Consider the following 23,448-nt stretch of genomic DNA (forward strand, 5'->3'; position numbering starts at 1 on the left):
CATGGCTCATGGGCCCAGCCGCTCCGCGGCATGTGGGATCCTCCCAGACCGGGGCACGAACCCATGTCCCCTTCATTGGCAGGCAGACTCTCAACCACTGCGACACCAGGGAAGCCCTATTTTTTACCTTTTTATTACATGCATCTCTTTCCTCCTTGTACTGTAGTTATTCATGTGGCCAACTGCCTTTTCTAACTGTAAGCTCCTTGAGAGATGGCCCATGTCTTAATGATTTCCTAGCCTTGTGCCTTACACTTAGTAGATGTCTATGTCTAGTAAGTATTTTTTGACCAGATGAATTGATTAATGAATGTCTTAAGCGTCTTTATATCCCCTACAGGACCTAGAATAGTGCTGGGCTTTCAATAGCAGGGTTCCAGAAGAATGGATGAATTAATCAGTGAGCAAAACAATGAATTAACGAATCAATGAACTAATGAGCCATTGAGCAATGGCTTGAAAGTAAGAGAGTTCATATCTCACATGGGGGTCAGGATCTGCAGAATCAGTGTAAAGGAGTGACATGTATGAAACTGGCTATTTCTAATCCAGGCTCTTGTTTTGTGTTTATTTCCATAATGGGCTGTGGTAGATACAGTTGCTCATTACAAAACATCCAAGTAAATCCTTTCCTGTCCTTTGCATCTTGTCTTGCAGGTGTGAGCAGCATCTCTTCACCACGGTGGTGTTTGGTCCGTACCTCAGCCCGGGTGAGGATGTAAAACCCCCCGCTCTGCATATGCGTGGTAGAGGCCAACAGGAACACCTGGCTCCAGCCACAGTCATGGACATGTCAGCCGTGGAGTAGTGTGGACGCTTTCTCTCTGCTTCTCAGGGTTTCTGTCCTTTCGGGTTTGTGTCATCGATCTTTTTTTATGGTTTTGTGGCTGGACGTTCACGGTCAAGGCAGGCACCATGGGGGATCAGCAGCTGTACAAGACCAATCACGTGGCCCACGGTGGTGAGAACCTTTTCTACCAACAGCCACCACTTGGCGTCCACGGTGGGCTGAACCACAACTATGGGAATACAGTCCCCGGGGCTGGAATGGATGCCCCTCAGGCATCACCCATCTCCCCCCACTTCCCTCAAGACACTCGGGATGGTCTGGGCTTGCCTGTTGGCTCCAAAACGCTTGGCCAAGTGGACACCTCAAGGCAGGGAGGGTGGGCAGGCCATGCAGGGCCTGGAAACCATGTCCAGCTACGTGGCAACCTGACCAACTCGAACATGATGTGGGGGTCTCCAGCCCAGGCGGAGCCCACCGATGGCTACCAGTACACCTATTCCCAGGCTAGCGAGATCCGGACCCAGAAGCTCACCAGCGGTGTCCTGCACAAGCTAGACTCTTTCACCCAGGTGTTTGCCAACCAAAACCTGCGAATTCAGGTCAACAATATGGCCCAGGTGCTGCACACCCAATCAGCGGTGATGGACGGAGCCCCTGAAAGCGCCCTCCGCCAGTTGCTGTCCCAGAAGCCCATGGAGCCCTCAGCACCGGCTCTCTCTTCCCGCTACCAGCAGGTGCCCCAGCAGCCTCACCCTGGTTTCACTGGCGGGCTGTCCAAACCAGCTCTTCAGGTTGCGCCGCACCCAAGCCAAGGGCACCCCTATTATGACTACCAGCAGCCACTGGCCCAGATGCCAGTGCAGGGAGGACAGTCACTGCAGGCCCCCCAGATGCTGTCCCAGCACATGCAGCAGCTGCAGCAGCACCAGTATTACCCGCAGCAGCAACAGCAGCAAGCCGGGCAGCCGCGGATGTCAGTGCAAGAAATGCAGCCGCAGCAGCAGCAGCAGATTTGCCCAGCGCAGCCCCAGCAGCTGCAGCAGCGGCAGGGTTCGATGCAGATACCTCAGTATTACCAGTCCTCACCCATGATGCAGCATTTGCCAGAGTCGCGGCAGTCACAGATGCACCTGCAGCCCCCTTCTTATCACAGGGACCCCCACCAGTACACCCCGGAGCAGGCGCACACTGTCCAGCTGATTCAGCTGGGCTCCGTGCCCCAGTACTACTACCAGGAGCCCCAGCAGCCCTATGGCCACCCCATGTACCAGCAGAGCCACCTGCCCCAGCACCAGCAGCCTGAGGACGGTCAGCCCAAGACTTATACAAGTGACAGGCAGGCCCAGGCCATGCTGAGCTCCCACGGGGACCTGGGGCCTCCAGATACAGGAATGGGTGACCCGGCAAGCTCGGACCTGAACCGGGTCAGCAGTGCGCTCCCCCACCGGCCGCTCCTGTCCCCCAGTGGCATCCACCTCAACAACATGGGGCCTCAGCACCAGCAGCCATCTCCCAGTGCCGTGTGGCCCCAGGTATTCTCACAGTGGCTGTTTCTCCTGGTGTCTCAGTGTGCCCATGGGCCAGCCAGAGCTGAGTCTATGCAGTGCCCAGTCCGCTCTCCAAACCCCTCCAACACTTCTGTTCTTTATTTATTCCACAAACGTTAACCAGACGCTGTGGAATACAAAAGCAATTTTGACTCAGTTCTTTGCCCATAGAGTTTACAATCTCACTAAGGAGATGGCCAATTCACCATATCAGGTCCTGAATGATGCATGTAATGGTCAAGGCCTGATCAGGTGCCCAGGGACCACCACAGTGTCTGCTGCCCCTTAAGTCTGTATCCTTAGGGAATTTCCTATGAAATTGTTCCCCCTTTGGGAGGGAGACCACATTATGATAGCATTTCTCAAAGTCTAATGCCCAGAATAGGAGTTGTGTAGAATGTTGAATGGATATTGCTGGGAGGAGGGGAATGGGTTCTCTGGATAAACAAATTTGGGGTTTCTTAAAGTGAAACAGGTTGCAGTGCTGCTGGACTTCTCAGAGCCTTTAATATGCTCGTGTGCACTGCAAATCTCCCCAAGGGGATACCTTGTGTAGTTGCAGAGGTGAAAACCTTAGCTGCCCACAGGATCCAGGCAGGTAAAGTCAATAAGCAAAACGGGGCTTCCCTGGTGGCGCAGTGGTTGAGAGTCCGCCTGCCGATGCAGGGGACACAGGTTCATGCCCCGGTCCGGGAAGATCCCACATGCCGCGGAGCGGCTAGGCCCGTGAGCCATGGCCGCTGAGCCTGCGCATCCAGAGCCTGTGCTCCACAATGGGAGAGGCCACAACAGTGAGAGGCCTGCGTACCACAAAAAAAAAAAAAAAAAAAAAAAAAAATAAGCAAAACAGCCTGGTATGAGATAATAAGGACTGTGTGGACTAGAGAGCAGATGTCCCATCTAATGACATTCTTAGGATTTTTTAAAACAGTCCAGCCAAGCAAACCATGTCTGCAGGCCAGATTCAGCCTGAGGGTGACGGTTATTAACCCTTGATTATTTCCAAAATGTATTTGATCACGAAACTGCCTACTGTGTCCTGGACACTGTTCAGGCCTTGACGTGTCCCAAGTGCTACACTCAAGTGACAACAGGGTCGGGGGAGGAGGGCACCTTGAATAGGACTGGGGTAGATGGAGAGAGGGCTCCGATGAAGGTTGAAGACCAGACATAAAGTTCCCTTGACCCTGTTTTGTTTATGACTCAGGCCTATAGTAACTGAGAGACTTTGTGACTATAAGAATAAGATGACATGGCCAAAGCTGAGGTCTCCCAGCATGAGGCTGTGTCGTCCAGCCCTCCATTCGGGAATGGAGCCTGTCTGTGTACAGAGTAGGTGGACAGGGAGAACAGGAAGGAAGGAGGTGGGGGATTGAGTCCCGGTGGTCTTGTGGCTGGTGGGGCTCTGTGAGGGGGCGTGGCCCCAAGCCAGGGAACATCAGGGGAAAGAAGTCTGGAAGCTTCAGGTGTGGAAGGGCAAGGGTGTGCGTATCTGTGAGCCCGGTCAGCGTGAGGCAGAGAGCGGAAAGAAGTGTGCAGGCCCTGGGGTTCCCGCCGCTCAAGGACTCCTCCCATCAGAAACACATTTGTTTTTTTTCTTCTTTCTTCTGGTGTCCTGCATGGCTCAAAATAGATGCACCTACCTGATGGCAGAGCCCAGCCAGGGTCCCCTGACTCAAGGTAGGATGGATGCATGGAGGCTTGTTGGCATTTTGGGAGACTGGAAGGTTTCCCTAAATTGTCTCATGATTCATTTCCAAATTCAAAGTCAATTCCTCAAAGAAATTTATAAGAATAATAATAGCAGCTACTGTTTTTGAGTGCTTATTATTACTCTATATCATATGTAATAAAAGTAGCTCCATGAGGGTTGGTGTGATTACCATGTGCCTAGCACATAGTAAGCACTCAACCATTGTTAACTATTGTTATCATTATTATTTTACAAATGAGAAAACTGAGGCTCAGAGGGCTTAAGGTTGCACATCAAGAAAGTAGGGATGATGGTCCCAATGCAGGGGGCCCGGGTTCGATCCCTGGTCAGGGAACTAGATCCCACATGCAGGTCACAACTAAGAGTTTGCATACCACAACTAAGGAGCCCACGAGCCACAACTAAGGAGCCTGCCTGCTGCAATTAAGGAGCCCTGGAGCTGCAACTAAGGAGCCCAGGTGCTGCAACTGAGGACCCGGTGAGCTGCAACTAAGGAGTCTGTGAGCTGCAACTAAGGGAGCCCACCTGCTGCAACTAAGACCCGGTGCAACCAAATAAATATAAATATATAAATAAAATTTTGTTAAAAAAACGTTAAAAAAAAAAAAAAAAGAAAGTAGGGATGCTGGGATGGACTCCAAAGCCCATGTTCTGCCCTCTGTCCATTCAGTGAGTATTTATTTAGTACCTACTGTGTGCTAGGCATGGAACTAAGCTATGAGGATGCCCCAGTGAATAGTACAGTCTTGTTTCCTCCCCTCATGGGTTTGGTAAATAAAGACTTAGCCAGAGCCTTACAAACTAAGACATGCAACCTGGAGGCTGAACCAGAAGACTGAGACCCATGTGTCTAAGGGAAGACATCTGGAAGAGGAGAGCCGAAGCTGATTCTAGAAGGGTCATAAGCCAGAGGTGGGAAAAAACCCAGCACCTGAAGGCCTGGAATGAAGAAAGACGTTTGGTTCAACTCTTGCACGATCTTGAGCACGCCCTTTCCTACTCTTGAGCCTCAGTTTTCCATCTGCAAATTGGGCTTAGTTCTCTGAAGGGAATTGGGGTGATACAAGTAGGGCCATGGCCATGGGAGCTCTGGATGAATGAAATGGGTTCATTGTAGGGTGTGAGGTCTTGTGATGAGTCACTGTTTCCCTTCATCAATGTGTGTGTCCTCTCCACTTGGTCCTACCCTTGAGCAGTGGCCAACCAAAAGGAGTGTTTGGGGAGCAGTTTGATGCCAAGAACAAGCTGACATGCTCCATCTGCCTGAAGGAGTTCAAGAGTCTGCCTGCCCTGAATGGCCACATGCGGTCCCACGGGGGGGTGAGGGCCTCCCCCAGCCTCAAACAGGTGAGCAGGAGTCAGCCCCCAGTCCTTCCCAGGCCATGTGCTGCTTGCTTTGCTTTGCTGCCATCAGAGAGTGATGTGAGCCCCACTCGGGGAACCTGAGGAGGCATAGTCCTTCCCTAACGAAAGTACTCAAGCTTTGACGCTGGGAGCCAGCCAGGTCACACAGTCTCCGCTTCCACTGGCTTCATGAACAAGAGTCCAGAACTGAGGTGGTAGAAATCCTTTTAGGGGATCCCAGCCTCTCCAGCTCCTGGAGAAGACAGCAAAGAAAACATGTTGATGCAATATTGTTTTCAACTTCTGCTGCTTGAAGTACTCAAGACCAGGGTCCCTTGGGCCTTCCAGATCCATAGTCAATGGCCAGGGAAAGCTAGTGTGACCATCAGGCTCCCAGCCAGCATTTTCTGTTCACCAGGGCACTAGTGGTAGACTCTAGCGTCCAAAGACCTTTAAATGCCCTTAGGATTATCCAGGTAGGATACCCTTGTGGTGAACTACCCATGCAGTTTTAGAGTTAGATTAAAATTCAAAAGAGGGGGGCTTCCCTGGTGGCGCAGTGGTTGAGGGTCCGCCTGCCGATGCAGGGAACACGGGTTCGCGCCCTGGTCTGGGAAGATCCCACATGCCGCGGAGCGGCTGGGCCCGTGAGCCATGGCTGCTGAGCCTGTGCGTCCGGAGCCTGTGCTCCACCAACGGGAGAGGCCACAACAGTGAGAGGCCCGTGTACCGCAAAAATAATAATAATAAAATAAAATAAAATAAAATTCAAAGAACTTTCTCAATTCTTTGAATGCTGTTAATCTTAATTTAAGTCTATGGGATTAACTCTGTTCACCAGAAACTTTGATGTGACGCAGGTCACTCCGTCTCCCGACCATGCCAGTTAAAAGAGCTTTTCCTCCATTTGACAGATGAGTAAACTGAGGCCCATAGAATTAAAAGTTCCTGCACAAGAGCTTATGTGGTTTTTTTTTTTTTTGGTCTGATTCTAAGTCCATGTCCTTTTCTTTAAAAGCAATGACAGCCACACAAAAATTTTTCTTCACTATTTGTTTTAATATACAAGTGATACACGGTCAGGATTTTTTAATGTAGAAAATCAAGTGCCTTGTCCATTGCCGACGGGTATCACTGGAGCCGAGGGACTCAGGCTGGCAGGAAGGAAACCACCCTGCAGCAGTTCTCTGTCACCCACGCGTGATGTCCAGGAACGTTTCAGGAAGAGCAAAGTGCATCCCCCCACAATGAGAGCTGCTCTCAGCCCAGGATCAAAGCCTTTATTGTCTGTGTAGGAGGAAGGAGAGAAGGCCCCGGCGCCTCCGCCTCAGCCGCCACTGCCGCCTCCGCCTCCGCCTCCGCCGCCACCGCAGCTCCCACCCGAGGCGGAAAGCCTCACGCCTATGGTCATGCCCGTGTCTGTCCCTGTCAAGCTTCTCCCGCCCAAGCCGAGCTCTCAGGGCTTCGCCAACAGCGTCGCTGCCGCCCCCTCAGCCAGAGACAAGCCAGCCAGCTCGATGTCGGACGACGAGATGCCCGTGCTCGTGAGGATGACCCTCTCTCCCCCACACTCACCCCAAGGGGCTGCCCCCCACACGCCTGCTGTGAGTTGCTGCTCTGCCCTGCCTGCCTGGGGTGGGGACATCCCTTTGCTTTCTTGGAGATGGGGACAGCTCTGCCAGGGCCACTGGCCTGAGCTCAGACGTGGCTTGGCCTCTCCGGGCTGAGCCCCCCACGGCCACCTTGGGAATCCCATCCGTGTCCGCACTGCGTGCCACCCAGTAAACACCTGGCACTCTACCAAGCTAATGGTCTGGGTTAGATTCTGAGAGACCCGAAGATGTTCCTAGATTAAACAGAGGTGATAACTCAGCTGGTGATCACAGTTATTAAAATATGGAAGTACTGTCCCAGATAATAAATAGCTACTGCCCAGGGTCCTGGCCCCTCCCCCAGGATCTCCAGACCTTCCCAAATCTAGCAACCAAAGAGGCAAACCTGGGCTTCCCTGGTGGCGCAGTGGTTGAGAGTCCGCCTGCCGATGCAGGGGACATGGGTTTGTGCCCCGGTCTGGGAAGATCCCACATGCCACAGAGCAGCTGGGCCCGTGAGCCATGGCCGCTGAGCCTGCGCGTCCGGAGCCCGTGCTCCGCAATGGGAGAGGCCACAACAGTGAGAGGCCCGCATACCGCAAAAAAAAACAAAAAAAAGAGGCAACCCCTGGCACAGCAGGTCCTCCAGGCAGTAGAGCTGGCATCCATTCTGATGGTCAGTCAGCCTTACCACATGCTTAATATTTTCAGTATCACCCCTGTGTAAATAAATACCCTCAGAGGACCAGATTCATTAAGATTCCCAAAGTAATTCCCCTGAGACACCCACCCCCCCCCACTCAAGAAAGCAAAGAGATTTGTGTTTCTTATTCACTGTTCTCTTTCTCAAGTTCTGAGCGCGTCACCCAAGCAGCTTACCTTGGCTCTGGGACAGAGATCTCTCTCTCCTTCCCGCTCTCTCTCTCTCTCTCTCTCTCTCTCTCTCTGTCCCTCTCCGTCCCTCTCCCCCTCTCTCCCTCCCTCCACCCCTCCCCTGGGGAGTCTGTAACCCATGTGATTCACTACATCAGATTTGTCCCCTCCCCACAGGGTAGTGTGCTGAGTCACATTTGTCCTCACAGGATAGGTAGCTGCTGGGATTCCAGGAGACACGAGTGGTGTTGGGCCAGAATAGGGATAGGGAGGATAATTAAGAGAACTAGAAAAATCCAGAAAGAGCCTTTTTAGTTTTCTATGTAATATCAGGGCTCAGAAGAGGAAAGACAGATGGAGAACCTCTGGAGGTGAGGATTCTCATCAGCTGGCAGGTCTTGGGGGCCAGCAACAGGCAGAGAGATAAAACGACACAGCCAAGCCCCCTCTTTGCCCAGGAAAGTTCCTCATTTGGTGGGAGGGATGCTGTTTCTACCCTTTGGAAACTCTCAGCCTGAAGCTGGAGAAAGTAACGTTCCTAGTCACACGGGTCAGAGCCCCAGGCAGCAGCCCCGCCCCAGTTCAAGACAAAGCAAGGCAGCAATGCCCTGCGTGTGGCTGGTGGGGAATATACCTGGGGAGCTAAGGTCATTAGGGACTGGGATGAGGCAAGGGAAGTTTGAGGTGAGTTTGCTTAGAACTCACGAGGAGAGTTCCAAGTAGGGTTCTGAAGTAGGGTTCTGAAGGCAGAGGTGAACTTGGTTTTGTGGGAAGGGTGAGAAAGATACTGTGAGGAGATAAGCCGAAATGGAAGCGTGTTGGTAGGACTTGAGTAAGTGTGAGCAAGGTCCTGACACTTAATATAAAGAAATCAAAATGTCCAAGTAGGAGCCCTGTGTTTTAATCCCCACTCTGCTCCTAGCCATCTGGGATGCAGCCAGCTGAGACCCTTCCCCTCTCAGGACTTCAGTTTCTCCCTGATCTGGGGTTGGGGGGCGGGGGTGGTGTTGGCCTCCTCAGTGACTGTCACCTCTCTGGGGTGCTTTTAAAACCTCTGAGCGCTTCGCCCTGTCTCCAGCTTGGCTGGAACTCTGTAAATGCTTCCTCCCAAGTGACATCCAGGTCTGATATTCCGGGGGCCTTCCCTGGCCCAGGGTCTCAGAGCCTTGCCTGGAGGATTGGAAAGTCCCAGAATAGAGCTGTTGTAACAGAACCCAGAGGCTCAAGTAGAGAGAGAGCCCGAAAGGGGCCTTTGGCTCTGTGGTCAGAGGTCTGGATTCCAGTGCAGGGTTGAAGTCACTCGGGGTCCTCAGGTGACCCCGTCAGTTACCCAGGAACCAGGTGTGGTGTCAGGATTGCTCCCCAAGTTGGGGGCACGTGCACCTTCTTCCCATTCCTCAGCCCCCTCTCTCCACCTCAGCCTCAGGTGGTGAGGAGCCCCCTGGTGGGGAAAGGAAGCAGGTTGGGGCTCTCTGACCTAAGGAGAGCCCCCTGGGGGCCTGGGGGTCCCCGCTGCCCCTTCCCCTTTCCTCACCTTTCCGCTTCCTGAGACTCCCCTCCTAGGGGCTGGGACGGCAGCCCAGAAGACGATGAAGCTGAGGGAGAGACAGGAGGGGCAGCCTGAAGTGCTGAAGGCAGCAGAAGGGGCCCTGAGGGAGAGGAGCCCAGAGCTGAGGGGTGACTGGGGCAGGTCACATGGCCTGGAGGAGGCTGGTCACATGACCATAGCCAACTTTTCCCATCACCCCCTGCTGCCTCCTAGTCAGGCGCCACCCTGGGCACAGGAATTGCCAGGGACCACAGCTGTGACGAGCACTGGCCTGCAGGGCCTGGGAGGGGACCACAGACTGCCCAGAACTTTTCTGCAGGTATCCTCACAGCCCCTCCCGACCGCATGGCTGCCTCTCCAGCCACACCCAGCTCTCGGTTTTTCTGGGCTGATGCTGGCACACAACCAAGTCTGTTTGTGTTTGGCTTTGGCATGCCCCGCTTATCTCTTTCCATGCGTGTGTTTACTTATTAGTATATCTGTATCCATGTGGCAGATCTTCCTTCCAGAAGATGTTTGGTTCTGCTGGAATAAAATAAACTAACACTGCTGACAGGAAACCAACCTACGAGAAGGGTTTGCCACAGATAAGCCACCAGTGCTGGGAGCAGTAATGAGGGGTGGTGAGGGGGGGAGGCTCACCAGATGCACTTCTAGGAGAGCACATGAGACGGGCCTCAAAGATCCGGGATGGCTCTCCTCAATCCTAAGGTTACCTTGAAGAAGAGCCCAGTGTGGGTCACTGGCCCTGGGAGCCTTGGCCAAGGCCTGACCCCCTCTTCCTGCCCCACAGCCTCTGCCCAGCTTCCCTGAATAGATTCTTCTGTCGCTTTCTCAGAACATGTGTTATCTGTCCCCGATGTCTGTCCCCGGGGAGCAGTGGGGAATTAAAGGGCCCACTCAGCTGGATTCCACTCACCAGATGGGAATGCAGTGATAAGCAATAAAGAATGTGAATTTATTCTTTCTTGCCCACCCACTATTCCTACCACCCCCATCCCTCTCCAGACATGAGGGATTTCCTCCAAAACCAAAGTTTTCTCCCTAATCAAGCCACCAGATCTCGCCTTGTCTGAAGTGGATGTGGCCGTTTCTGAAGGCGGAGGATGCTGCGGTCAGACAAGTGGAAGGGAGGAGGGGTCCCCGTTAGGACAGCAGTCCCCCCTTCCCTCAACCTGTGGAAAGGGCCTGTGGAAAAAGCCCAAGTATTTGAATCGGATCATTCTTCCCGTTGTAGGAAATTCCCAAGAAGCATCAGCCAGGCTTGGCCAAAGCCGAGGAAGCCCTCAAGACCGCGCCGGAGAAGAAGAAGTTCCGGCACCGGCCGGAGCCGCTCTTCATCCCGCCTCCGCCGTCCTACACGCCCAACCTCGCCGCCTCGCACTCTGGCGCAACCCTGTACCAGAGCCAGCTGCGCTCCCCGCGCGTCCTGGGCGACCACCTGCTCCTTGACCCCGCCCACGAGCTGCCCCCCTACACGCCCCCGCCCATGCTCAGCCCGGTGCGCCAGGGCTCTGGGCTCTTCAGCAACGTGCTCATCTCCGGCCACGGCGCCGGCGCGCATCCGCAGCTGCCCCTCACGCCCCTGACGCCCACGCCTCGCGTGCTGCTCTGCCGCCCCAGTGAGTCGGCCCTGTCCCCGCCTCCGCGACCTCGGGGGCGGCACCCCGACTGTGCTGGGTGCTGCCCCAGGAGGCCCCCCATTTCTGTCGTCTCGTTTTCCACAGACCTTGGCGGTGGCTCGACTCTGTGTACCAGGCAATATGCTAGGTTCTAGAAATAACTAGAATACTTCTTCTCAGGGGAAACGCAGTCTAGCCGCGGAGACTAACGCGTAGAGCGATAATCAGAGTTTCTTTGGGATAAGGAAAAACAGTTGAAGTGTGCTGTGAATAACCGTGTAAGACACCCAAAATAAATGTACTAAGTAGATGTACAAATGGGATTATATGCAAGACCACACCTTCACATTTTAGCATGCTGTGTAAAAATCAAGCAGGAGGGCTTTCCTGGTGGCGCAGTGCTTAAGAATCCGCCTGCCAATGCAGGGGACACGGGTTCGAGACGAGGTCCGGGAAGGTCCCACATGCTGCGGAGCGCCTAAGCCCATGCACTACAACTACTGAGCCTGCAAACCACAACTGCTGAGCCCGTGTGCCACAACTACTGAAACCCACGGGCCTAGAGCCTGTGCTCCACAACAAGAGAAGCCACCGCCTGTGCACTTCATCGAAGAATGGCCCCCGCTCACCGCAACTAGAGAAAGCCCATGCACCACAGGGAAGATCCGATGCAACTAAAAATAAAAATAAATAAAAAATAAATTTATTTTAAAAAAAAATAAAAGATCAAGCAGGAGAGGCCTGTAGCCAGGATCTCTTTCTGGAGCAAGAATAGTTTCATAGAAATAAGACAGATTAACAGGGGAATTCCCTAGTGGCCCAGCGCTTAGGACTCCACACTTTCACTGCAGAGGGCCTGGGTTCAATCCCCGGTCGAGGAACTAGGCTCCCACAGGCCCTGCGCACACAGCCAAAAATTATTTTTTAATAATTTTAAAAATAAATAAATAAAAAGCTTAGCAGACCAGAGTGGAGCATCAGGCCACTCCTTACCCTGTGTGAGAAATGGGGAAACGCTAAGCCACGTTGCTCCACATTCCATCCAACTCCTCGGAGACTGCTGGGGTAACTCCGGCGTGGGTTGGGTAGGAGAGGGGTCTTGTCATGACTGTTTAGGTAACTGTTCATTTGGTTTCTTCAGTACCCTTCCCTGTTGACCAGTGACCCCTGGTTTTTGTGCTTCAGGCAGCATCGATGGCAGCAACGTGACAGTCACCCCAGGGCCTGGAGAGCAGACCGTTGATGTCGAACCGTAAGGAAAAGCCAATTATTCTTTAGAACAGAAGCCTCAGCCTAGAAAAGGGATGGGGAGCTTTGAGAAGTGTAGCTAGTGCTTCTGGGATCAGGGTGGCCACTGGGCAAGAAGTTGCAGAAAATGTATGATCGTGGTATTTCTCAAGTACTGTTGTTTGCCTGTAACTGCCAGTATTTCAAGGCCTTTTCTAAAGACTAAACATTAAAAGCAAGGAGCCTTGTGTTTGGAGAACCAGGCGTCCCCATCTGTGGCTCCGTGAGCTAGTTTGGTTGGGGCCACATGCCTTCATATCCCCAGTGACACTGAGACATCTGTCTAGCTCTGCCTAGCTCTCCACGAGGCTCCATCCAAATGCCCTTGATCCCCCAGCCCCTCCCTAAGATTCTTGGCTGATCCTCCAAGTGGCCTTGTTGAGTAATTGAGTTGGGGGGTATAATGGAAGAGAAAGCTGGTTAGTTTCATGGATAAGTACAGAAGAGGCCAGATGGTAGAGTGGTGAGTAGATTGAGTCAGGAATCAGGAAACCTGGTTCCAGCACCGTTTTGTTATTTGATCTTGATCCAGTTAACCTTTCTAAGCTTTACTTAACTCATCTATTGAGTAGGAATAATTATCCCTGCCTTGCTTACATCACAGGTCTTGGTGAGGTTCAGATGGGATATTTATGTGAAAGTGGTCTGAAAGGGCTAAAAAATGGAATAAGCACTTTGTATTTGTCCCATTGGGTTAAGTGGTACCCTCGGCCGTGCTCTGGCAGCTGTTCCCTTGGAATTAGGACCTTCCCTCTCCCAGTTATAGGGAGCTTTGAAGCCCCAGGCAGGCTTCTCCCTTGCTCCCCACAGCATCTCTCCCCAATCTCAAAGCTGTTCCTTATCCCAGTAGAAAGGCCATGCCTGGAATCTTCAGATCACACTGTGAGGAAATGCGCCTGCATTCTTCTTGCAGAAGGAACTGGTTTCCTTCTTTTTCAAGTCCCTGACAGTTGCCCTTGGTCTCAAATTGAAGACCACACTGTTGTTTTTCTTCTTGCGATTAAAGACGCATCAACATTGGCTTGAGATTCCAAGCGGAGATCCCAGAACTCCAGGATGTCTCTGCCCTGGCCCAGGACACACACAAGGCCACACTGGTTTGGAAGCCCTGGCCAGAGCTGGAAAACCACGACTTCCAGCAAAGAGGTATTGGCAGCATGGGAAGAACTGGGCAGGAAGGGCTGGATTCTCTCCCGGGGGCCTCTGGCTCCAGGATCGGTTTGTCTTTCTGGTGACCCTGAGCTCTTTCTGATGCAGTGGCCTCTCTTTGTTCCCAACAGTGGAGCATCTCCTGAATTTGTGCTGTTCAAGTGCGTTGCCAGGTGGAGGGACCAATTCTGAATTTGCTTTGCACTCTCTCTTCGAGGCCAAAGGTGATGTGATGGTAAGGAACTGTGAAAAGGAGGCTTCCCAGTTCATATGCTTCATGTCGGAATTCTGAAAAGTATTTTACCAAGTTTCTGTGTTGTTTCATGCCCCGCCCCGCAACCAACTCTTAGGATGATGACCAGTCGGTGTGCCTCCCATCTTCCTTATCTCAGTGAGTAGGCCAGGATTTGAAAGCCTGCAGAAAACCTCCAACTTGGATTTCTGTTTACACATCTGTTTTGGGAAACTAGAATTTCTTTTCAGCAGTCTTGTAATTCACATCGGGGAACAGGTCTGCAGTGATGGAAGTAGAAGGCCTTCCTGAAACAAGGCTTGGCCCAAAATAGCCTGTCATACTCTGCTCGTCACTCCTCCCTACCTGGAAATCAGCCAGAGTTTGACGTTCTTAGAACCGTTTGCTCCCCTAACCAAAGTGAAATGTTCGCTGTGCACCATCTGGTGTCATTCTTCCACTTTTGGCACAGTTCTCTGGCATCCCCAAACCAGAACTTTGGTGCCCTTTTCCCAGAATCAGAGCTGACCATTTGCCTGCTCAACCTGGACCCCTGGCTGGAGCACTTCGTCACCAGCCTCAGCTTCCCCTTTAGTAAATACATGATTCTTATACCAGAGCTAACCTCCTGTCCTTTTTGATTTTATGACAATGTGAAAGTAAACAAGTGTCCCAATACTACCTTCTCATGAGATTACTGATACCCTTCAAGGGTTCTCTAGAACGTTGGAGAACTCTCCTTGACCTTTTAAGATCAGTGCTGCAGAGCCGTGCTTCTCAAACTGTTAAGGTACATGCACATCACCTAGGGAGTCTTGTTAAAATGCAGGCTCTTATTCAGCAATTCTGGAGGTGGGGCCCAAGGTGCTGCATTTCTAACCTGCTCCCAGGGGATACCCGTGCTGCTGGTCCATGGACCACACTTGGAGTAGCAAGATTTGAGATCCCCAAACCATCCACAGCTCAACTCCACCTGCACCACTTTTTTAACAAAGTCAGCGAGGCTGAAGGACGTAGATTTGAAAGGGTTATTTAGCAAGGCTCCCTGGAAGGACAGTGTGTAGTACAGTTATTACTAATATAGCTGTTGATGTTCAGTTGTAATGAAACATGTGATTTTTCTGCAAAAACAGTTCCAAATCACCCACTCATTTCCTCAGAGACTCAGCCTCCAAACAGAGGAGGCTCCACCATATCTCTGAAGCTGGGGCCCTCACCAAGGAAGGAGTGGGGTTTTGGCTGCCACCTGTGTTTTTGTGACAAGACCAGCTGGCTGCAGGCATGGGTGGAGGAGGTATTGGAATGATGAGTCCTGTTGGGTGCTGACCAGAAGGAAGACCCCAAATCGGGGAGTCTCCTCTGTTTTTCCTTCCAGCCCCCCAACCCCGGGCCCTGCAATGCTGGCTCGTTTTCCCTGTTAGGCAGATGGTCTTCTGAGGACACAAGCCCCGTGACTGACTCTCGCCTTTTCTCTCCCATGGGTCTGCAGGCTGCTCTGGAAATGCTGCTGCTGCGGAAGCCAGTCAGGTTAAAATGTCACCCTTTAGCAAATTACCACTATGCCGGTAGGTTGCCCGGAGCCCTGTGCCCCCTTGCTTCCCGAGAGCGGGCTGTCTGCGTGTTGGTCGTGTCCCCTTTTAATAACAGATAGCACCCATTCTGTCCTCAAGGCCGCTTGTGCTCTCAAGGCCTCTGGGGCGTAGATGGTGGGGCAGCTGTATCCGCTGGCTGGTCGCTGTCGGGCATTTGTCTGTCTGGGCTCCTGCCCCTCATGGGTGTGCCAAGAGCTGGGCGACAGGGGACAAGGCCCGCATGTGCAGCAGTGAGATCAGTGCACCCGGAGGAAGAGCCGCAGAGGGTAGACCACAGAGGCAACAGCACGCAGCGGCCCCTGGACTTTGGGATCAGTAGACGTGGGTTCACATCTTGCCTGCACCCCGTGGCCTTCTGCAGCCTTGGTTTCCTCACCTGTAAAGTGGGTCTCATACTCCATCCCTTGCAGGATTTTGTGAAGATTTGAGAGAGTATATGGAGCCCAATGCCTGGCACAGTCTAGTAGCTTTATTATTCATTGGTTGAACAATTAATGAGCACTTCCTACGTACAGGAAACTGTGCTGAGCGCTAAGAGAAGGAAGTGACGGTGACAGATGTAGACAGAGTCCTGTCCTGTGCAGTTTGGAGTCTGAGGGGTCGGCAGTTATTAAATGACAGATCACCAATGGCGGGAGAAAGACGTGTACATGCACAAGTATACATGTGCATACACAGATATATGTACACGTACACATACATGTACATATACATACAAGTCTCTCTTAGGAGGGGGTGGATTAACGATGGCATCACCAGTACGAGGGAAAGAGGACACACCTTGAAGAGTTGAATGTAGTGAGAATCGTGAAGAGAGAGTGAAACAGGCTGGGGAACCTGCGGTGACAATGAAGTTGAAGTCAACATTTGTATTTCCGTTAACTAGTAGCCCTGTCCATTCTGGGGGTCTCCATGAGCCTGCCTGGGTTCTCTGCTTCAGAGAGGGCTGGATCCTCCAATGCCCCTTGGTTGTTAATCATTTGAAGGTGTCTCTGGTGCCTGGGGGGACCGTGCGTAGATGGGGTGCTAAGTACTTCAGTGGCCTTGGGGACCCAGTAAATACCTTTTCCAGTCCTTGGTCCAGGCGGCCAGATGTGGCCTCAGGTGAGGGCTGTTCTGCAGATTCCGGCGTGTTCTCAGGGGGCTCCCTGTGACCCGCCCCCCCACCATCTGCCTTGCAGAACGGGCTCCTCTCCCGAGTTGGCCCTCTTGCCTGTCATCACAGGGTGGAAAGGCCTCAGAAGCCACTCACCTGAGCACAGCAAGCCCGGGATGCCTGCCTGTGGATCGCTCCCGGCGCACAGGCTGCTGCTGGCACTAGGCGAGCACAGAATGGACACATTGGATAAGAAATCCATCACGTAACCCCGTGGCCTCAAGGAGCCAGTTTCTTAATATTGTCTCCATCGTTTCCTGCTTGGTGTCTGCCCCACGTGTGGGTAGAAGATGTGGGAGTTCTCTCTAATCTGCCATGGAAGCAATTCAGTCCTCTTAATTCCCACCGTCATCTGCTGCCCATTAAACCCTGATGGGCCGTCCAGCCTCCTGGAGCCTGGGTCAGGCTTCTCTGCTTAGCAGAGAGACTTCCCTAGTATCTGCTGTGGCTGCCCTTGGCCCCCGGGGTGACTGGGGTGGCCGGCGCCTCTGGGCTGCTCATCTCCAGCTGTGAGCAGCCTTGTCTGGGCCCCAAATCCCCTCCAGTTCTTCCCAGCATGCCAAGCAGGTATTGTGATCTTTTTAGTGTGTGTCATGACATAAAAGAGACGGGAAAGCTATGGGCTAGAAACCACCTCCACCCCAAACAACCTTAAAATAGTACTAAAAGCTTTGAAACTAGAAGGCCCTAAACTCTGCTAAAATTCAGTGATCTTCGGGGGTTGGGGGTTCCTGGGAAATCCTTTGCCCATCCCTTGCACCCTTCCCCTATAAGCAGACCAGGAAGCACTCTTGTTGCTTCCAGAATCCTTTTGACCCTTGGAGACAAGAGAGGTGGAGCTGTCCGGTGTGAAGGGTTGGTGTCCCACTAGCTGTGTGTCCCCAAGAAAAGGGTGCTCGCCTAGGTCTGCCAGTAATCTCTCTTCTCCAGGAAGTGACCACAGACTGGGCCCCAGAGAATCTTCTAGAATTATGAGCATAAAGGACAAAGGTCACAGATCTCTGAAGTCTGGCCTGACTCCATCCCCTTGGCGGTTCCCTTCCAGACCACAGAGGAGGCCACAGAGTCTACCCCCGTCACGTGCCCCAGCTACCAGCCGCCACCGCCTTCCGCCCTTTTCACCGCCCCACCCTCTGATTGGTTCCGGGCATCAGTGAATCCCACCCCCGTGGCCCCGTCCTGCCTTGGCCTTCGTGCCAAGCCCTGTTGGGTTGCTCTCCAGCAGGACTGTCAGCTCAGGTCCAGCCTCGCCGGGACACTGTCTTCTGAAATCTCCTTTGCTTCCAGCTCCGTGGCTGTGGCCAGTGTCACTCCCGCCCAACTCCGGCCCTGGCATTGCACCCCAGGCTTCCAGTTGTCTAGAGAGAGGTCAGACCTCCCCGGCCTGTGCCCTGGAGGGAAGGTGGCAAGGCTGGGTTCAGGGGTGCAGACTGTGAACTGGGGGGAGACAGAGACAGGAGCCTGTGAAAATCACTTCCCTCCTGACCTGCCCTTCCACCCCACCCCATCCCATCCCAAGCAGTTCAGTGAGAAAAGGAAAGAGCGACCAGTGCTGGGGCCCAGGAGAGACATCAGTGTAGGTGGGCAGCTTGCCCAGATCTGGGGGCAGCTTGGCAATCCCGGAAGAGCCCTGTTAAGATCCTCAGAGGAAGGGGGCTGTCGCAGTGGCCCCCAGTCTCTAATTCACACCAAGGTGCCCGGTCCAGACCTCTCTCCGCACCCTCCGCCCATAAGTGGCAGCGGTTGTTTGCAGTGGCTCCCAGTCAGCGGTTGGGTTGGGTGGGGAAGGCTTGAGTGTGGGTCTGTCAGGGTGACAAGGATGCCTGGTTGTGATTAGAGAGCTTCCGGCGTCCTTGGTTTTTCCATTGAGCCGGTCGTTCCTGCAGATGGGCACGGAGTGGAGGGGTGTCAGGCCTGGCCCTGGGAGTCTTGGCAAGGGTTCAGCAGAGGCTACTATGGGCCCCCACCACAGCCCAAGCACTCACTGGGTCCTGAGCCCTGACCTGACTCCGGAGATGGGAGAGACCTGGAGGGAATATACCCGTCCAGTCGGGGGGAGGCCTGGTCTCTGTCTTGGAAGCTGCCCCAGTTTGGTGAAGAGACAAAATTACGTTCTCCAGAGAATACTTCTCAAGAAGCGCAGCTGTAAAGTCATCTCACAGGCATTCTTAGCCCATGTCGCTGGCTGGAGAGTGATCCCCAGAAGGGCAGGAACGGAGTTAATACTCACTCTGCTGCTTTGCCTTATGTGGCACTTGTGGAAAAGAGGCTAGTGGACAAGCTCGGGTTCTGGATTCAGATCAAGGCCTCCCTGCCTTTGGCCTTCAGAGGGAACTCTGGTATTACCTGGTTCACCTGCACCCCTAAAAAAATTACTCAGTCCTCACCCATCATGGAAAACCTTTCACGGAAATGAAGATCTGGTGTAAAAACAGGGCCTCCTGTTTCTACAATGAACGTGTCTTTCTTATGTAACTGCTATAACAACAGCATCAAGAACAGTTTTTAAAAGCTTGAAAGGAAGACAGAAAGGCTCTCTTTAAGACATACTGTGCCCAAACTTTCTCTCACCCCTCCATGTCTCTTTTTAATTGCCTGCATTCGCTATAGATTGCCCCAAATTTCGCCACCATCCAGAGCCTGTTTCCCAGCAACCGAAGCTCAGAACATTTTTCCTCTGGATACTGTTCCAGCACCAGTTTCCTCCAGTTAATTAGGCTCTTTGTAATTAGCCTTAATCGTCTTGTTAGGGACCCCTGCTGATAATAGCCCACTAGCCAGGAATCCCCAGGGAGAATGGATTGGGGTGGGGGGAAGGGTGTGTCATCAGCCCATCAACCCCAGGGACATGCTGAGTGGACAGCAGGGATCTCAAAGGGGGAGGGCAGGTGAGGAGTTGGGGCAGCCCCCTGCCTCGGTTTTGCATTTTATCCTGGACTTTGTTCAAGAAATAGAATCCAAGAAGGGCTGGCTTAGAAAACCTTGTCCAAGAATGAGGAAAATGCTCCTGCCAGACAGACCCCAGGAGGAGAGACGCTGAGCCTTGTCGGGATTACAGGAGGATTTCGGGGCAGGGAGGAGAAGGCTGCAAGTTACAGGTAGCCCAGAGTAAGGCTGTGGGTGAGCACACACACAACAGGGAACGCGGCAGGGACCGGCGGGCTTCATGAGTGCCCACAGATGTCAGCAGGGGACAGCGTGTGTCCCATGGCTGCAGGCTGATTTGGAATCTGCCGTCCGAGTGGCCAGATCTAAAACATTCTCTGTGCACATACTTCGGACTAAACGCTGCCAGTCACAGCATGACTGTCAGGATCCCCAAGTCACAAAAGAGGAAACTGAGACTCAGAGAAGTAAACTTGCAGGGGGCCCAGAAGGAGTGAGGGGCAGGACCAGGTTCGCAGCCTGTGGTCTCCTGATTAAAGTCACCCCTTTTATCACAGCACAGTGACTTTATTATTTGGGGCAAGCGCATCCAGATATTATGTCTATATACCCGGCTTCAGCCTGGGAATTCAGCCCAAGAGCCCAGGAGTGGATTCTCAGCCCTGTGGGCAATCCCATGATCAGAGTGCGGTGAAGATGGAGCGTGAGAACCGATGGGCTTGTCTGGCCCCGCCTCTGCCTCTCAGTTTGTGGACACCCTTGTTGGACAGACATGCACGCACAGCACAGTCACGTGTGCTAAAGCGCAGACCCTAGGATTACGTAGGGGAGCCATCTCTCGCCGTCTGAGCACATGCTCCCCACCCCAGCCCTCAGGTGGGGGGCAGCACAGAGAGGAAATTGCGAGGGTGCAGCCCACTTCCAATCCAGGACTGGTGGTGTGGGGTGGACACTCTGGGATTTGGAAGACTGAAGACCCCATCACATAGCAGCAGCCCTAAAAACCACCAAAGAGTTGATGGGGAGAAGGCCTCCTTCCCCCATGAGGCTTGAGGATCCCCCATATCAGATGGTCCAGGAGGTCACTTCACCTTCTTTGGGGTTACAGCTGGAAGGCCATTTGGGGACGTGTAGGGACATACCTCTCACAAGTAAACAGACCTGGGGACTTAACACTGCAGTTTGGGCAGTAATCAGATGACAAGCTTGGCATGAGGTGGAAGAAAGTGTGTCCACCACAGAGGCTGGGTGCTGGCCTGAGAAGGCTGTGTGGCCCTGTGAGTGTCTCACGGAGGCTTAGAGCTGCACTCTGACTTGGGAAACGTAGGATCTGGCTGAGGGTGGAAAGGATTCTCATTCATCTAATTGGGGGTTTTCATCAGCAAAATATCCCCTGACTTCTTATGTGAGCTGCAACCCAGAGCTGCACAGACTGGACCTGCATCAGGGCAGCACAGCAACCTCCCTATATGCTGGTGCAGGGGCTCAGCTAGTGTGACATGTCCCCATCATGGTCCTCTTACACCATTGCCTCTCTGATCTCTCTTTGCTGTTTTAATGGATACCTGAAAGGAGCCATGACTCTTCTTTGGTCTTTCAGTTGCTGGTTCAGCCTTTCTGTTTTGCTCTTTCTGTCTCTGCCTCTGGGCAATGGGAGCAAATGGGAACTGGGACCCAAAGCCCTTGAGTGTTGGACAGAAGTTGAGGAATGGTGATGCAAGTGCTCCAGAGCTCCAAACCCCACCGACCTGCTCTGCTCACATCCACTCTAGCAAAGCCTCTCCAAACCTGTGGCCCCACTTCTCCCTGTTACGATGGTTTGCGCAACCAGAGATGTCCTGGTCTCCAGAACCTGTGGAAGAGGCTTCCTTCTTCCAAGGGTTAATCAGAAAGCTGCTTTCCTTCTAGAAGTAAAGAGAGAAACTCACAAACCAAAGAAATCAGGTGGTCGCCCTACTTTTATAGAGGCCTGAAGCAGCCCAGCTGTGGAGAGCATATCCTGCATCTGGAGCCAGACCTCTTGGCTTAAGGACCCATCAGGGAGTCACACAGAGAAGGTGTTTATTTCAGAAATCTGAGCTGACATCACTGAGTCACATATTTTCTCAAGGACCCAAGGCTGTCTGCCTCCTGCCTGCCTGCCAGGCGTGGTTTCACTTGTTTGAATGATTTGGGCTCAGCCTTTTGAGGGAAGAAGCAATTCAGGTTTTCTTACTTTAGCCCCTCCGTCAAGCATAGCAGAATGGAAATCTTGGGCTTGTTCTGGTTGGAAGGAAAAATGCTATAGTTTGGGGGATTACAGCTCTGAAAAGTAGAGGCTTATCAAAAGCCCAGCCATGTACCATCCAAAGAATCAGAGATGCAGGGAATTCAAAAAATTAGAATGAGGCTGAGTTTCTGCAAACCAGCCACAGTGATTGAGCCCCCAGAAGTAGGACTTGCCTTGGAAAGAGGCCAGTACCATTCTCTGTAAACATCTGCATATCCTGCTTTGACATGAATGTCAAGTTCAGCCAGCAAGGCAAGATGGACCAGCCCGGCACTGCAGGGCCTCTTCTTCATTGGTCTGCAGATTTGTCAAGAACCAGTCCCTCTCACCTCCCAGCCTCATCTGCTTTCCCTCTGCTGGAACCCTGTAGTTGAGCCGTACTGGATTACTGCTTATTTCTTGAACACCTCCATTTCCTCATCTGTAAAATGGGTAGCAGTAATACCAATCTTACAGATTGTCTGTCGAACCAAATGACTACTATCTGTAAAGTACTTTAGAGCCTGGCACATAGTAAGCACTTATAAGTATTAGGTTTTTTTCCCCTTGTGTCTTGCATGTAGTAAACACCTAATAAGTATCTGCCGAATGGCTGAATGAATGAATGACATGTCCTCTCACTGCTTGCTTCTGACTTTGCACATGCCACTTTCTCTCCCCAGAATTCCCTTCCATCTCCTTCTTGCCTGACTTGCTTCTGTGTCTTTTTAAACCCCGCTCAGGTGTTCTCTCCACCTGGAAGCCTTCCCGGCTGCCCTAACCTGAGTGTGGTGTTCCTCTTTTGTGCCCCATCGGCACCCGACCCCTCCCTTCATCCTCGCAATCATCACCTTGAATGCAGGGCCTCCTGGTTTTCTCCCCACTAGATTGTGAACATCTTGAGGGTGAAGACTGCTGAATCCAGCACATGTGAGGATCACTTGCTACGTGAATGCTTGCCCTCATCCTAATTACATAAAAACTGTAGCTAAACTCCATTAAGCATTCATGATTTTCCAGTTACTAAGCTAGACACTTTTGGGGCATTACCTTCTTTAACCTTCACAGAAATCTTAAGAGGTGGAGACAATCAGAATTATTCCCATTTGTAGGTAATAAAACCTACAAGTTATTGAGTCTTAGGCTCAATAACTTGCCAAGGTCAAGGCCACGGCTGAGATCTGAACCCAGGTGTCAGGGCTCCTAACCATTACACTGCACTTCCTGTTCAGAAAGGAGTGTGATATGTATTCCATCACATGCTGAACAGTTGTAGTTTGTAACTTAACTAAGTGAACCAGCAACCACAAGTGAGGAGAACTGAGCTGTTTTTTTATGAAATGTGTGTTTTTTTGTAGGTTCGGACAAGTGGACCTCCCTAGAAAGAAAACTGTTTAATAAAGCACTAGCCACTTACAACAAAGACTTTATTTTTGTACAGAAGATGGTAAGTATTCTTTGTCCCATTGCTCACTTGAAACCAAATTTGGGACGTTGTACACCTAAAGATATATAGAATTATTTGGTTACTGACTTAAGACTCTCACCAAAAGAATGTCTTCCATCTCTTGCTGGTAAAGGATGGTATTTGTTATGGATGGCTTGGCCCTGGTGTTAGGGATGTGGGGGGAGGAGAATATAGATTATTTGGATGTGGCAGTGGGGGGGGGGAGGGGTATTCTTATCTTAATTAAAATGTGAAATTCACTCATTCTGTCAGAATAAATAGACCTGAGCCTTCTGGTTCACAATTTATATAAATTATTTCATGTGTATTTGACAGATCTATAGTGTTTCTGACAGAATTTGGGGAGGGGGGATTGGAGAAGGGAGGATATGAGCCATCCCCCTAGCAGAGTTTCTGGTG

The 23,448-nt window shown here is 52.1% G+C and overlaps 1 protein-coding gene across 12 annotated transcripts in view; it reads left to right on the forward strand.

Moving 5' to 3' along the window:
* The window catches only part of TRERF1 (transcriptional regulating factor 1), a 207,661-nt gene that overhangs the window by 164,988 nt on the left and 19,225 nt on the right, over positions 1-23,448 (forward strand). For 7 of the 12 annotated variants that reach the window (XM_060110163.1, XM_060110165.1, XM_060110162.1 and 4 more), the window contains 10 exons: positions 658-2,322; positions 3,971-4,017; positions 5,248-5,398; positions 6,691-6,999; positions 10,647-11,031; positions 12,217-12,283; positions 13,325-13,464; positions 13,599-13,702; positions 15,189-15,264; positions 22,940-23,028. In XM_060110163.1, coding sequence (XP_059966146.1) covers positions 916-2,322; positions 3,971-4,017; positions 5,248-5,398; positions 6,691-6,999; positions 10,647-11,031; positions 12,217-12,283; positions 13,325-13,464; positions 13,599-13,702; positions 15,189-15,264; positions 22,940-23,028 — 2,775 coding nt within the window. In that variant the 5' untranslated portion in view covers positions 658-915. The remainder of the gene's footprint in view (positions 1-657; positions 2,323-3,970; positions 4,018-5,247; positions 5,399-6,690; positions 7,000-10,646; positions 11,032-12,216; positions 12,284-13,324; positions 13,465-13,598; positions 13,703-15,188; positions 15,265-22,939; positions 23,029-23,448) is intronic. The other 5 variants (XM_060110168.1, XM_060110169.1, XM_060110171.1 and 2 more) reach the window with 3 other exon arrangements.

Source organism: Mesoplodon densirostris, chromosome 10 (genome assembly GCF_025265405.1).
Source record: "Mesoplodon densirostris isolate mMesDen1 chromosome 10, mMesDen1 primary haplotype, whole genome shotgun sequence".
Lineage (NCBI taxonomy): Eukaryota > Metazoa > Chordata > Mammalia > Artiodactyla > Ziphiidae > Mesoplodon > Mesoplodon densirostris.